The sequence below is a fragment of the Chelmon rostratus genome, chromosome 19 (assembly GCF_017976325.1).
Source record: "Chelmon rostratus isolate fCheRos1 chromosome 19, fCheRos1.pri, whole genome shotgun sequence".
Lineage (NCBI taxonomy): Eukaryota > Metazoa > Chordata > Actinopteri > Chaetodontiformes > Chaetodontidae > Chelmon > Chelmon rostratus.
Genome location: NC_055676.1, coordinates 11,296,515 through 11,311,569, shown reverse-complemented (window position 1 = coordinate 11,311,569; position 15,055 = coordinate 11,296,515). Strand labels below are relative to the sequence as shown.

The 15,055-nt window shown below is 40.4% G+C and overlaps 1 protein-coding gene across 2 annotated transcripts in view; it reads left to right on the top strand.

Moving 5' to 3' along the window:
- LOC121622644 (rab GTPase-activating protein 1) overlaps positions 1 to 15,055 on the top strand; it is a 69,973-nt gene that overhangs the window by 5,689 nt on the left and 49,229 nt on the right. Inside the window, exons 2-7 of one of the 2 annotated variants that reach the window (XM_041959499.1) lie at positions 4,159 to 4,394; positions 6,172 to 6,201; positions 7,432 to 7,690; positions 9,156 to 9,369; positions 9,587 to 9,761; positions 13,805 to 13,965. In XM_041959499.1, coding sequence (XP_041815433.1) covers positions 4,242 to 4,394; positions 6,172 to 6,201; positions 7,432 to 7,690; positions 9,156 to 9,369; positions 9,587 to 9,761; positions 13,805 to 13,965 — 992 coding nt within the window. In that variant the 5' untranslated portion in view covers positions 4,159 to 4,241. The remainder of the gene's footprint in view (positions 1 to 4,158; positions 4,395 to 6,171; positions 6,202 to 7,431; positions 7,691 to 9,155; positions 9,370 to 9,586; positions 9,762 to 13,804; positions 13,966 to 15,055) is intronic. The other variant, XM_041959500.1, reaches the window with a different exon arrangement.

Genomic DNA, 15,055 nt, shown 5'->3' with positions numbered 1-15,055 from the left:
CTCTTAAGTAAGCTTTATGGCCAGAAACAAAGGATTAGCCACTGTCTAATTTCTATTGTGACCAAACTCAGTATTTCGCTGAGATTTATAAATGTCTCTTCACTCATAGGGTGGGTTAGTATGAGGACTTAGTACCATCAAGTAAGACCATTCAAATCAATATCCATATCTGATTATGCATCCCTAATTGGTTTGCTTCTATGAAAGTTCTCCAATGCCTTAATATTTGTACATCCGTCGCAGTAGAAACTGTGATTTCAAAATCAACAAAGTAAGATTTTGGTTAAAAGTATTATAAATGGAAACCACTGGCAGAACCGACAAACAAAAGAGCAGAACATGTAGAAACTCAAAGTTCATCAACACGAATCTGAGGAAAAAGAACTAGACTAATCACTCAGAGGACACGTGTGCTAAAAATGGAAAGCAGCTGCCTTTGAGCCAAAAGTAGAGTAAACATCTGCAATGTCTCTTCAAGATTAAAAGCCTGAGAAGATAAGAAGGGGCTGAGGAGTGATGCAAATATCCCTCTTGGATTGCTACTGAGTCAGCTGCTCTTTTTCTTTTGGGCTGTTAGGTTAACTATTATGTATCCGATGTACCCTAAAATTTGTATTTTATATGTATGAAGAAATTTGGACTCCCCATTCATTTCTATGTAAAATAATTATTGTATATATAATATATGATAATGCTAATAATATATGATAAGTGACCTGCCCCCTTCACTTTGTGCAGATTTCTATTTGTTTGAGGTTTTGACACATGAAATCTTCATCTTTAATGTCTAGCCGTTTGAGAGAGGGGGTGGGATTGAAATCTCATTACAGAAATATTGTTTGGATATATTCTTGTTTTATAGCTGCACAGTGAAGTAAGTAAAACAGCAGATAAGAAAGGATGTTGGTTGGCTGTACTGAGTGTAAGGACAGTAACACAGGTTATTGATAGGAAAATGTTTTATAAAAGCTATAGAATTAACAGCACTACAAAGGAGCTGTCAATAAAGCATGGTTTGTACAAGCCAGCACAGTCTATGAAGCGGTCTAATCAGGGCTTTGAGATGGGATGACGTTGGTGACTGAAAGCATTTTTTTCTTTTTTTGCTAAAAGTAGACATTGAATCACTGCAGAGCTGGGCCTTTATTAAAAGTCCAACTATGTTATTCATGTGATCTTATAAATGTTCTGTTCTGCAGCATTAAAGACCATGGTTAAAGTTATTATGATTGAATGTTCCCCACAATCTGACATTAACATTAGGCCATTGCCAGACCTGAACATGGGTTAGTCTCTCGTCCCGCGCATGGTTTTTCGATGAGCATATATATTTTTTTGACTATATCTTTGTAGGGTTGTGGGAGCTTCGTAATGACGACCAGGACGCTTTCTCTTCAGTTTGAACATTTACTGCTTAAAATGCTGCAGTACAACAATAAACAAAAGGCATGGCGGCCATGTTGCATTTCATCAGTACTCGTCTCAACTGACAATCAAACTAGCAGGAAGAAAACACACAGCTTACTCTGTTTCACTTCAAAATAAAAGCACTTCCTGTCAAATCATTTCCAGCAACTAATGAACTGCTATCAGGAAATAGTGTTCAGAATATTTAACTGTGTAATTCTGACTGTCACTGCAAATAATGTAAATAGCAGGTTTTTAACTTAAACTATATATTTTTATCTCTCTTTTAGCTGATTTTAAAGTAAACATTATTTATCATGAAATCAATTATTTATATGTTTTTTAACCAAACATTTCACAACCATCTTTGCAATATTTTGCATCCATTGCAAACACCTTTTTGAGCATTTTAGGGTGCTTTCACCCCAGCCTGTGTCGAATGGTTCAAGCAAATGCTTGTTTTGGCACATATAATGGCCAAACTGAGCTAGCTTGAAAAGTTTCTGTGAGTTCCCAAGTCCCTGGAATCGCCGCTCTGAAATCAGTTAGTGTGAACGGCACGTGTGTGGTCCTGCATCTCTGAGTTAAGATTTAATTTGATATTCCCCCATGAGTCTATGAAGCCTCGATTACACTGAATGGTAGTAACCAACACAGTGAGTGAGCTATCTGCATATGACTCCTTGATCACCCCTCTTGGGTCATTTGTTATCAGTGTGAACACAAAGGCAGTGTGAATGCTGCCACGTATCTTTTTATGTTGGTCTTGGCCAAGTGAACCAAACTACAAGTGTGAAACTGACCTTTAAGTGAAATAGCTCATAATTTGTGCAAAGATTGGCAGTTGTGCTGTATTAGAATCTAGATTTTGATTGTTAAACACAAAAGGGTGACAGTTTTGTGCGGGATCTAAGGCTACGCTGTGATTCACATGACAAAGCATCGTACCCCGTGACCCTGTCTCTCACCTTCAGTTTTGCAATACAAGTGAACAACAACACCCAGGACTTTTGGATGAATACCGGTTGCTCATTTCCTCAGTTTGCTGTGAAAAGAGAATAAGCCTAAGATATCAGTTAATGTTACACAGCTTGTATTTGGTAGCTTAGTAATAAAATTAATATCAGTGCAAGATGTTATAAAGCTTTCTAGTCACACAGACATAACTACTTATATTGAGGTTTATTCTGGGTCAGTATAACAATGTTATCATAAGTACTGCACATTATCAACTGCTTTGACCTTTCCGCTGTAGACCTTTTTTCCTATTACTTCTCCATTGTTGGACCTGCTTTGAATAGGAAAAGTGGGGGTTGACAAGAAGGAAGAAATAGCAACTGAAACCTTTAGAAAAATGTGGGCGCAAGGGCAAGCCCTTTTTTGAGAGCACTAACGGCTGAAAAAATAGAAGAAGGGGGGGAGATAAGGAGGGCATGAAGAAGAAAACTGCAGTAAATGACAGAAAGGGAGAGGGTTGGTGAGAATGAAAGAGAGGAGTGAAGGGGGGAAATGGCTAGAAATAGCTTGTTATGGTCTCTTCTTGAACCTCTGCCAGAAGCCTCTGTTGCGCCTTCCTTCCTGTGTTACATACAATGGCACCTCCATTTTTCAGGAGGTACCTTGTGCCAGCACTAACGATAGAGCTCTATCTCACTTTGCTTGGAATACTAGTTCTTACCTTAATTCTACTTCTTATTGCCATAGCTAAATCAACACATAGAGAATAAAGAAAAGTCCTAATTTTAATGTAGAAGTGATTTTTGACTGGCACTGGAAGTTAAAAGTGGAAAATATTTTCTCATTTCTTTCTTTTTCTTGCTTCATTAGCCCTGTTCCAAACCTTACTTCCTCTTTCAAGGTCTTTTGTCCATTAACTGTCCTTAAAAATTACATGATTTTTGTAGACTTTTCTTGATAAGTTTCATATTTGATTGCTCATTGTTTACATTTATGTTGCGCCAAAATATATGCAATATTAAAATGCTATTGACGGGTTGATGGAGGGAGCTGTAGTGAAAGGCAGAGCGAGGGATGAGCTGATGATGTGCAGGGTGTCCCCCAGGATCTCAGCTCAGGTTATTTGTGGTTGTGGCGGCAGACCGGGAGAGCAGTTGGTGCACGCGATGCAATTATCACAATCAGTGCATCATTTTGTATTTGTGTTATATTTCTGGTGTACTTGCAATGTGGTGGTGGGAAGGGGACCACAACTGAATTTTTGTAAGGGGCACTACTGACATGGAATAGGTGGATGTTGTTGCAAGATGGCTTGTTGCTTAATTCCTCACTTTCATATGCACATTTCTTTTTCAAAATTACATCACCACGGCTTTGCATTGCATCAAGCTATTTTGCAAACACCTCTGCTTTAGTCTGCTGAGTGACAGAATTGCCTCAAATGACCCACAGATCCTCTTTCCCTCTGATCTCTCCTGTGTCTTCTTCATTGTGGCCTCCTCTCTTGTCTATCACTTTCACTTGAACTAAGCTTTTTTTTGCTTAACCTTTCTTTTGCACCCTCCATTTTCTCTTTTATGCTCCCGCTCGCTGGGTTTTGTACAGCTGCCTCACTGTTCCCTTCAGGTTTTTAAAATACATTTAAAAGTGAAGAATAAATGGTCTCACCATTTTTAGAGGGTTAGTTTCAAAGTAGTCAAGTTTCCAGTTGCCTTAAAAGATGCTTTTCATGGATTTCATCACATCATGACTGTTTTCTGCTTCTTTTCTTTATTTATTTTGTTCTTTTTCTAGGTGATTTTGCTCATCATCTCCCACCACTTCCTCCTCCCGTCTTCCATTCATGAGCAGCGTGGCTGAGTTTAACAGCGGCAGCCATGGATGACAAGGGCTCGGTGGGGAAGATTAGCGTGTCTTCGGACTCAGTGTCCACTCTCAACAGTGAGGACTTTGTCCTCGTGTCCCGGCTGGGGGACGAGACACCGTCCTCCACTAATAATGGTAGTGATGACGAAAAGACAGGACTGAAGGTAAGGATGGTTGGGTGTAGGTATGGACGGAAGTACAAGGGAGAGAAAGAAGACTTTAGAGCTGTACTGCTCAAATCAGTGTTTAGGTGCCAAGTGTCACTGGTCTGTTGACATTTACAGTGATAACCACCTTAGATTGATTCTGTAGATCCTTCTTACTATGAACATCTGTAAAGCAATTTACATATAATAATAACAGTAGGAAAAAAAGGCCATACTCTGGTGGGGGCTAACTGGTGTTGTATCAGCACTCTTTTTTTGTAATAGTTAAACTGAGTGTATCTTAGCACCCGCAACATGATTTACCAAAACATCTAGACTTTCATTTCATGTTTACCGATTTGTCACCAGCATAACTTAGCTAACGTACATTGTTAGCTTGTGTCAGGTTGTGTTCATCACTCACATGTCAAGAGCTGTCGTCCATACACTCTCACACTCTAACCATAAGGCTAACCATCCTTGTTTGGCTCTTTCCACATTCTCACTCTACTTTCACCTCACAGTTGATCTTGTGTGTTTTGTCTGTGATTGTCCCTCTTCATTTGCTTCTTCTTGTAAGGTAGCCCTTAAATCCTTGTTGATGTGTGCTCATGACTAGAAGGTGAGAGCACACTGTCACAGGCTTTGTTTGTCGTGAAGAACTTGTTCTTGTCTCTCAAACCTGTGAGGAATTACATTTGCTTTCTGTGTGTTTCCATGGCAAATTGTCTGTATTTTCTAAGTATGGGGTAGTGGCAAAAAAACAACTGATGATGACACTCTTATCCTTAGCTGAAAGTGTAAGACAAGTCAGCTGATACTTTACCTGTTTGTCATTCAAGATCAGCATGCTACTTATCTTTGGGAAAACAGCTCCCATCTGCAGTCAGCTGCTTCTGTCAGTATGCTACATGCACTATGGCACCATGGTATGTCTGTCATACAGGATGCCCTCTGCGCTTCAGTTCACTGCTTCAGTTGGCACATCACTCAGTAGATATTAGTTTACAGACAATGTGGTGATGCAGCGAGTGCTTTGAACTCATTGTCAGGGAAAATAATGGTGTTTTGTGACAAGGGTGTGTCTCCACAAAGACAACGAAGACTTTCTGAGCTACCAGCCACCGTCCTATGTTTGTCCTTAATGGGTTCAGATTTCTCCTCTCCTCTCCTCTCCTCTCCTCTCCTCTCCTCTCCTCTCCTCTCCTCTCCTCAGGATAAATTTTTGTCCATGTGTCCCACAGTTCACTAGTCACCACACTGACTTTTATTGAATTTACCTGGCTTGCATGTTCATACCGTGTCCATTAGTTTATATTTCATTACTACAGCTGTTCTTCTTTGTGAGGTGAAGAATTGTCGACTTGATGGTGTAAAGGTGGCAGAAGATGGCTCAAGCAGAGGGTCAACGTTGCATATTCAGACAATAGGGAGAGGTCGCCCTTTTTTCCTGTAATTCACTGTGCTTGGAGATGAGAGAATGCGGCATATTACGTGAAGGTGTCAAAGGATCAAAGTAATTTTGATAGAAAACCGAATTGAGGTGTCATGTTTGTGCAGTGTGGTGGCGGCTGTCTGCCCGCTGTCAGAGGGAAGAAAAGCGGCCCCCCCCACACACATACACACCCACTGTTCTCAGTATGTAGTGGTGAAATCACTCCATTCACTGACACTTGGTCATCCAGATATCATGTATTGGTTTTTGCCCAACACACTCTTTCGCACATTTCCCTCCCAGTCAGCCCATCCAGTCAGAGAGGAGTCAGTGTGTCTAAACTTGTTGTTTGTTATGCAGGTGATTTCTGAGGAAGGGGTCAGCTTTAAGGTCAGTCTCTTCTCTCACTATCTTTCCTTTCCTCCTCTTCTCTCTGTATCTCCTCCTCGCTTGTATCTATCTGTTGTTCTCTCTTTCAGTGATGTGATTCCGTGGTGATTCTGTCTGTGATTATTTGTGCTCTCTGTATTTTTGCCAGCTATTGAGTGATGGCCCTAGTCAGCCGCTTTAATACTTAGGTTTTGATGATGGTAGTGATAGACATTCTCACATATATAGCACTGCAGTTGTACCTGATAACTACCCAGGCTTTTAGCACTTCCTGTAAATCAAGGCACATCATAGTTGCATAGCGACGCAGTTATGTCAGGTGTTTGAACCTAAATATAGAATTGATAGCTGCTTTATATCTGTCTTCAAATGATATTTTTTTGTTATGTGGTACCAGAATTGTTGACATTATAGTTGTACCGTAGTATCCATTCTGCTTTAGATAACTGCTTTAGAGCAGATTTTCATATACCTCTGAGGTGCAGATATTGTTTATGGCTGCCTATACATGGACAGCCTACTTGGTAAATTTAACCCGAATATTCAACCATGTAATAATCACAATAATCACAAATGCTGAAAAATCAGATTCTGTATTCTTTGTCGTCCATCCCTTATTTCTCAGTGCAGCAGTGCCCTCTGCAGCTTAAGTCTGCTCTTGATTTCTTTAATAACATCAGGCTGCTGCCACAGCAGGCAGGGAGAATGGGGCTTTGTCTCCTTTTGTGGCTCCTCAATGGTTCGTCCAGCCTTAAGCTTTGATTTTGCCATTTGTCAGCTTTGGAGTAAGTTCACCCAATGAGTGTAGGCGTGGCTCTTCTATTGTCTTGATACAGGTTTTTCACAACTCAAACTCACGTGCCTACTAATCACTAATGTTGGATGAAATATCCCCCTTAAACACACTGCAGTCACTTAAAATGAATCACAAAATCACTTTTAAAGGCAGAGCTATTGCACATTTCTGTCATTTCAAAGTATTTGAAATTTGGTATGTTATGGTGATTGCTGGAATGATTTTGTTTGATAACAATATTTGTTCTTGTGTTTTATTACATGTAAATGTGTTGCTTTTATTCTTCCTTTTGTCCCTGCTCCTTGGTGTGGTTGTGTTGATCTCTGTTTCCTGTGTGTGTTTTTACTCCTCTGTGTGTGTGTGTGTGTGTGTGTGTGTGTGTGTGTGTGTGTGTGTGTGTGTGTGTGTGTGTGTGTGTGTGTGTGTGTGTTCAGATTGTGGGGAATGGAAGTGAGCAGCAGCTCCAGAGGGAGTTAGAGGATGTCCTTATGGACCCATCGGTAGCTGACACTGGGCTCGCATCAGAAACAGGAATGGACGGACTCGGTGGGGGCGACCATAGCCTTCTTCCCACTACAGCCTCACCTGTTGCGCCAGGCTCTGACCCCCTGAGCGCACCGCCGCCCAAGTTGGAGATGGTGCTTCCTGTTCAGACGGCTCAGGAGAGCGAGCTGAATGAGAGGTCGTACCGAGGTGAGCCATGTTGTTACTGTTCTTATCCTCTTTTCTTGTGTCTGTCAGTGTTCACACAATGACACTTATCTTCAGATTTATAGATGTGTTTCTCAGACATCCAGAGTAATATTCCAAAAACACCCAGGTTTCTAAATCACTGTCTTCTGTAAGTCTTTCCACTTCCCCTTTGCCTCTTCTTGTCTTTATAGCAGAGGATTATTGGCATTTTATTCTCATTTACTTGTCGCCTCTGTGCATTTGTTGCAGGAATTTCACTGATTGATACGACTGTTGTTTCTCTCACGTACCCATCTATCTGCCCTCCTGCTATCTACTTTACCTCATTTCTCCTTAGCAGCTGGCTTATCTTAGATGAGGAAAGTGATGTTGATGTACAACTGTCCAAAAAAGTTTTAAGTCTGAAATACTCATTTTTTGATCAATCACCAAAATCCAGCTGCTTTTATTTCTTGAGAGAACACTGGCTGCTCAGGTACTTCATTGCTGGGGAAGCCATAGCAACAGTCATAGACTAAAGGGGCAATCCAATGATGTACCAAGCTCAATAACAAATTGCCAGCTGATTTGAGCAGCATAATATGGAGGATTTTCTGGAAATCACATTTAATTTGTTTAGAGAGGACAAAACACTTGACGTGTGGCTTGAGAATGTCCCCAGCAACGAAGAGTAAAGAACAAGGCTGGACCGACAGGAGAAGCAATATTAAAGCACAAGCGACTTGAGGACACAGAGATTGATCAGATTGAAGCGGACAGACACGAAAAAAAATACCAAGAAAAACATGGGGGATCGACGTGTCAAAAGACTGGTTAGTGGAGACAAAAATGGAAACAGATTTTGACATGTATGATGCTGAACGCCTAAATCAGCTGCTGTGGGCCTTTTATCCATCACTACAATATAATAGCTAAACCAAACTCTGTTGCCAGCTACGTCTCTCTCAGGTCTGGGATATCCTGTCACTTCTCCAAATTTGACATGATTAAAAGTCCCGCTTTCACATCCAGCAACAGGGTGTTCAAATCAAGCATCAAAACCCTTAGATGTTAGTGAGCAGTCAAGAACTTCAACAATTAGCGATCTCGGTTCCAAAACGCTTACTTAACTCCGGCTTAAAAGAAAAGTGATGTAACACATCGGTAAACACGGACCTGTCCAAACTTCTTAAAAACATGTTCCATGCATCAAATTCAGAATGAGTGTATATTGACAAAAAACAACGAAGTTGATAATTTGAGCACTAAATATCTTCACTTTGTACTGTATTCAACTGAATACACACAGAAAGGATTTACAAATCATTGTATTCTGTATTTATATACACTTTACACAGCATCCCAACTTATTTGAAATCAGGATTAGAATTGAAATCATAAATTAATCAAATTCTTTGCCTTTTCTTTCTTTTGATTTCTTCTATTCTTCTGTCTGTCCCTCTCCCAATCCATTACCCCTTTGCAGCAGATGAATCATCATCAGATGGCAGTCCCGGAAGTCCCATCCCAGATGAGGATAGCGTTGTGTTCAGCCAGCTGACATATTTGGGCTGTGCTTCGGTCAACGCCCCCCGTAGTGAGGTGGAGGCCCTCCGTATGATGAGTATCCTCAGAGGGCAGTGCCAAGTCCCCCTGGATGTCACACTGTCTGTGCCAGGCGTGTCCGAAGGCACCGTCAGGTGGGTGGAACACACGGATCATTAGTTCAAAAGATAGGCGTATCGTATTCTTTAGCACTTTTAATATTGTGTTTGGACTTGGAAATAATTACCAGACCATGGTTTCTGGCTGAGGAAAGGATGAGTAGATGATACATAACAAATCTCGTGAAACAGTGACTGTTGAGATGTTAAATGCCGTAATATTTTTTTTTTATATATACATATCATATAACAGGTTGCTGGACCCCAATGCCAGTACGGAAATCGCCAACTACCCCATCTATAAGATTCTGTTCTGTGTGCGAGGCCATGACGGCACACCAGAGAGCGACTGCTTCGCCTTCACTGAGAGTCACTACAACGCTGAGATCTTCAGGATCCATGTGTTCCGCTGCCAAATCCAAGAAGCGGTGAGGATTCAATCATTGATTGATTGACTGCAGTTCAGCTAATGACTAATTATGTTCACTAAAGACACATTTACAGGGTAGGTGCACATTGCAAAAACACATTCCAAAGTTTATCTGAAGTTAATGAAATTAATAACACCAAGGCAAGTTCCTCTTCTGTGAAAACATATGTGGTAATGAACTGATTTAGATTCTAATATGATGCTTTTGCAGCCAAGAGTTAGAAAAAGTTGCAGCGTTTTTATGCTCTCTTTTTTTGCCTGCTTCCACTGCAGCTCAACAGGAAAACACAAAGAGGGGTTTATCTCAGACTGCTGAACCTCTTATTAGTTTCAGATAAACTTTGAATACATTTTTGCATCAAGTGAGGTTGGTGAATTTTTTTCCCATCCGCTCCATTGAAGGTGCTTTAGGGGGGGATCTTCTGAAAGCCACTATGACCAGAAACAAGCAATGCTGCTGCTATTCAGATAGTGTACCAAAGGGGGAGCAAAAGCTCCTTTTATAGATGCTCTGCTCTGCATTTCACTTGACACTCTCTCCTCACTTTTTTTCACACTTTTTCTGTCTCTTCCACTTATGTACATATATTTGTGTACACACTAATATTGCCAGCAGTATTCTGGTTGACCTTGTCTTAAATTGTTGATCTCCCTATAGTCTGTCCCTCAGGGTTCAGTGTCAGTGTGGGAGCTTCCTCAGTGATCCCTCGGGGATCATGTCATGCACTGCAGGCCACGCTGCAATGCGGATGGACACCATACACAAAAACAAAGTACACTCAATCCCCCGAGCCAACTTATAGGAGAGAGGAAGTGTCATTGCTTATGTACCAGTAGGTTCAGCAGAAACATAAAAGAAGAGAAGAGAGAATCCACTCATGGAACTGGGTTAAAGTACTGTTCCAGTGTTCAGTGACCTGATTTATCCCTCATGGAAGCACTTTTCTTCAGTGTCACTAAGAGCCCCCAGACAGACGCTACTTTATCAGGCCCACATCATTCCACTATCCAATTTCCCAGACATCCACCAGTTACGCACATGCTCACGCTAAAACACTGATGCATAAACACACACACACACACACACACACACACACACACACACACACACACACACACAAATCCACATAATCTCTAGTCGTAATTCATGTCTTTACTTAGCAACCGGACATCTCTGTCTTCAGCTCCGTCTTCCCTCTCTTCTTCCTCTTGCAGACGCCCCTCTCTTCCTTCCAAACCCCCCAGCAACAAACCAGCCAGCCTTTTTTATTTATTTATTGTTTTTGGGTAGCTTCTCATTTGCATTATTCGACTTGAGTTGGTCGCCTTCCTCTGCAGCTAGCTGCTCTAGTCATGTGCCTCTCATTAGCTTCAAATCCACTGTAAACAACTCTTTCGACCTCTGAAACCACTGTTTTTTTACGGTGTTTGATTGACTATTTTGAAATCTGTATTTGGACATTGTAGCCCTACCTAAAAGGTGTCCATTTATTTACAAATGTTCATTTTTTGAAATAAATCTTCTGATTGCATACCCAAACAAACTTCCAGATGTGTATTGAGGTAACCTTGTGGCAAGCCATCACACGCTAGTGTTAGGGGCTTAAAGGTAGAGATGGGGGGGGGGGTCAGATTTAAAAGAGCATCTGAAGCATTCTTTACCCATAGTTTAGTCCCTTTCCAAATTTTTGTATTCTTTTATGATTTTATTGAAGTTATCACTGGAAGCACTTTAAGGTTTTGTAATCTTATGCTTTTTTTGGAGAGGATGTGTAATTTCTTTTTCTAAACAGATTTGTGGATTTTGGAGTGGAACTGTTCGCACATAAAGCCAACCACCTCCTAAGACCTACTCTGCCTCTTTTGTGCCAGACCTCCTAGTCAGGCCCCAAGGCTAGTTTCTAACAGTTCCCAGTTTTCTGCTGTTGATGGTGATGCAGAGCCCTGCTGAGTCTCATACCCAACACCTCCCCTTGGCCCATTAACTTGCTGCCCCCCTCCAAAGATGTATATCTAGTGCTATTTGATTAAAATCAGTACTGCTTAAATAGATTTGTTTCACTCAAGTGATTTGGGCTCTTAACACAAATTAAATCACATTTAGAATGAAAAAAACACAAATTGGACCATGGTGAATGGATGCAGATGGTTGCTGTGACATCAGGTAAAAATGTCTCAAAGCTCCATGTCAGTAAGCTCATAAAGATAATGCTGCCAACTAAGAAAGAATAAGAGTATCGTAGACGGGAAGTAAAAACAATGTAACAGGATACTGAACAAGCTCCAGATCTTTAAAGGCTACAGCTTGTCCAAATCCAAAACACCTTATATAATCATATTTCATAAGAAATCTGAGGGTAAAAACACTTGAGCATTACCTCTACAGTTTATTTGACATGTTTTAAAATGTTTTTCTGAGTACAGAAACCGTCTAGTGTGGGGTAATTTATAGTTTGTCTGAAGAAAAAGAAAACTTAAGAAACACAGGATGGTAGAATGTTTCTTTTGTTATAGGAGAAACACCCAATATCAGCCTGAATTACGTGTCAGGATTGCTATTTTTGCAGTGCAACTGTCCAAACCTGGTAGAGCTCCTTCACACTGAACACAAAGAATAAAAAAGCAATTTGTCGGCTGGTCAACACTGGTCAGTTCTTAGCATTGATTGGAACAGCACAGAACAATTATTTTCTGCTATTTGTCATAATTTCATCAATACAGGGGGTGACCTCCATCTAACCACTCCACTCATTCCAAATCTCTTATTTCTACTACCCCGTTGTTTCTCAATAAATAAACCCCCTGCAATACCCTAACATCCTTCCACTGTACAGAGAACGTAAGAAAGGCTTTGTGTAGGAGAGGTTAGAAGCTGCTTTATACTTGGGGCCTTGAAAAAAAGCAAAAGAGTGTTTTTATTTATTGATAACAGCAGTTTCCCTACACCATCCCTCAGACGCTAACCCCCAGCTCTGCTGTTTACCAGAATTAGAGATGATCCAAAACCACTGTGCTGTGGGCCTCTGTTTGGGGGAGCACCCTGTTTATTATTACAGATACAGGTCTGTGTGGTAATAATTAGAAAATAAAATACCTTTTCTTGACTAAATGTAAAGCTCACAAATCTGAAGTCTTCTGAGTGAAAAGTGCATTTAGTGAATATAAATAAATCATTACCACCCAGTTTTCCACACTTGGAAGTCTTTAGCTGCCTCCCTCCTCTTTGGGGTTGGAGATTGAGCAGAACCCTGCGGTCTCTGGAAGGACTGAGCTATCTCTGTTTAGTGTTAATAGAAACAATACCTCCACACTCAGCTTCACACACAAAAATGAATCAGTATTTTGATTAAAACTCAAAATGGTTAGTAGGTTGGGGCCTTTGTTGCTGTCAGTAGAGTAGTAGATCACATTATATACGTTTTTTTAATGTCCCATATCACAGAATGGCAATAACAGATCTGCAGAGGTTTGATTGAGCTTTAAATCAATACTAGTGATTGTGATTACTTACTGATTACTACAAATCTTTATCTTCTGGTCCACAAGACATTTTGGCTACAGAAGCTGTAAACTTGGTACCAAAGCCAAAAGAAACATACTGCAGTATTTTGGTTGTGGTACTGTCCATCTCTTCAGTGGATGTTTTCTGTTTGATTTCTGCTTTGATTAGCCATCTGACTTGTCAATGTTGCCTGTACTTTTAACTCAAACCAATGCAGGAGTAGGGAGGGGGGCGGATGGGGATTGGCACTGGAGACTTTCTGTGTCTGATTGCACAAATGCACCACTTGGACTGTCCCTGCTTATTGTGTGTTGCTTCCATAGTCGAAATGTGTGGCAATTTGTTGCAAGCAATTTCACTTTCCTCTGAAAATAACTACGAGTTTATTCATCTAAGGGAAGTAGCTAACACAGAAGAATAAACCACAGGTCACGTGATGGTTTATTCATAATCACACATGCATATATATTCTTTGACATGTTTGTACAGTATTGTGTTGAGTTTCTGTTCTCAGGGTCTTGTGTACCTTACTCCTGCAGGTGAGTAGGATACTGTACAGCTTTGCCACAGCGTTTCGGCGGTCAGCTAAGAAGGCAGTTCTGTCATCTCAGCAGGCTGCTCCACTCACCCCTGACAGTGACTTGTTTACCTTCACTGTCAGCCTCGAAATCAAGGAGGATGATGGCAAGGGTACTTTCAGGTAACACACACACTCGCACATCATATATATTTTATAGTTTAGAACCTTCATTCATCATCATTGATTCATACACAGTTTTGAAAATCATGAAAAATGAATGTGTAATACCATGACTTGAAATGCATTGGAGTTGCACAGAAGTACACCAGCTTTAATAGTCAAATCTAGGAATGTATGTCTTGGACAATGTATGCCATATCACTCTCGCAAATTATGTGAATGTTTGATTGAAAACGGCCACCGAATGTTTCTCACCACACTACCCGTGTCATGCATATATACACAGGGACATGCAGCCCTACTTTTGGGGATTAAGTGTTGTTCAAAGTTAGCCCACTTTTGGGTGACCCAGTTACAAAAGTCACAAACCTTTCCAGGGTTGACAGCATGTGAGGCATATATATATATATATATATATATATATATATATATATAGAGAGAGAGAGAGAGAGAGAGAGAAAAAATGTCTGCAAATATAACTAAAGAGGAAACAGAGAGGATCACATATGAAAAGAAGGGAGGGGAGTCCTTCCTGTCTCGCAGTAGACTCATATTTTGACCACCTCTAATTAAGATCACGTTCTTTCTCACACATTGATGAAGAGAACAAAGTTCCTATGTTTGCTCCATTCAACCCATTTTCTCTGACCTTTTTTATTCTGTTTTCCCATTTTACTGAGTCACTTGTGTGTTCACAAACAGCCCTAGATACTAATCTTATTTGGAAAACAAAAAGAAAAAAACAAAAACAAAAAAAAATGCCTGTGATTATTTTTAGCTAGCACCCATTTCCTCCTCATTAGCTTTTGGTTGATTATATTTAGTGTGCTCCAAGCAAACAGCTCTCTCATGCAAACACACATTGAGTGTTTATGTGTGTAAGCATGTTTTCCTTGTGGAAATGAGATACAGAAAAAATGCATAGTATAACGTCTGTACATAGAACATATGTATTTAAATCATTTGTACTTTAATGAAGTCTAAACAAGCCTGTTTGTTTAATATTATGTATATGTTGTTAATGTTTAGTACAAAGTGACTTGCATCCCACAGATAGAAACGGCTGAGCAGGGGGCGATAATTAGAAAAG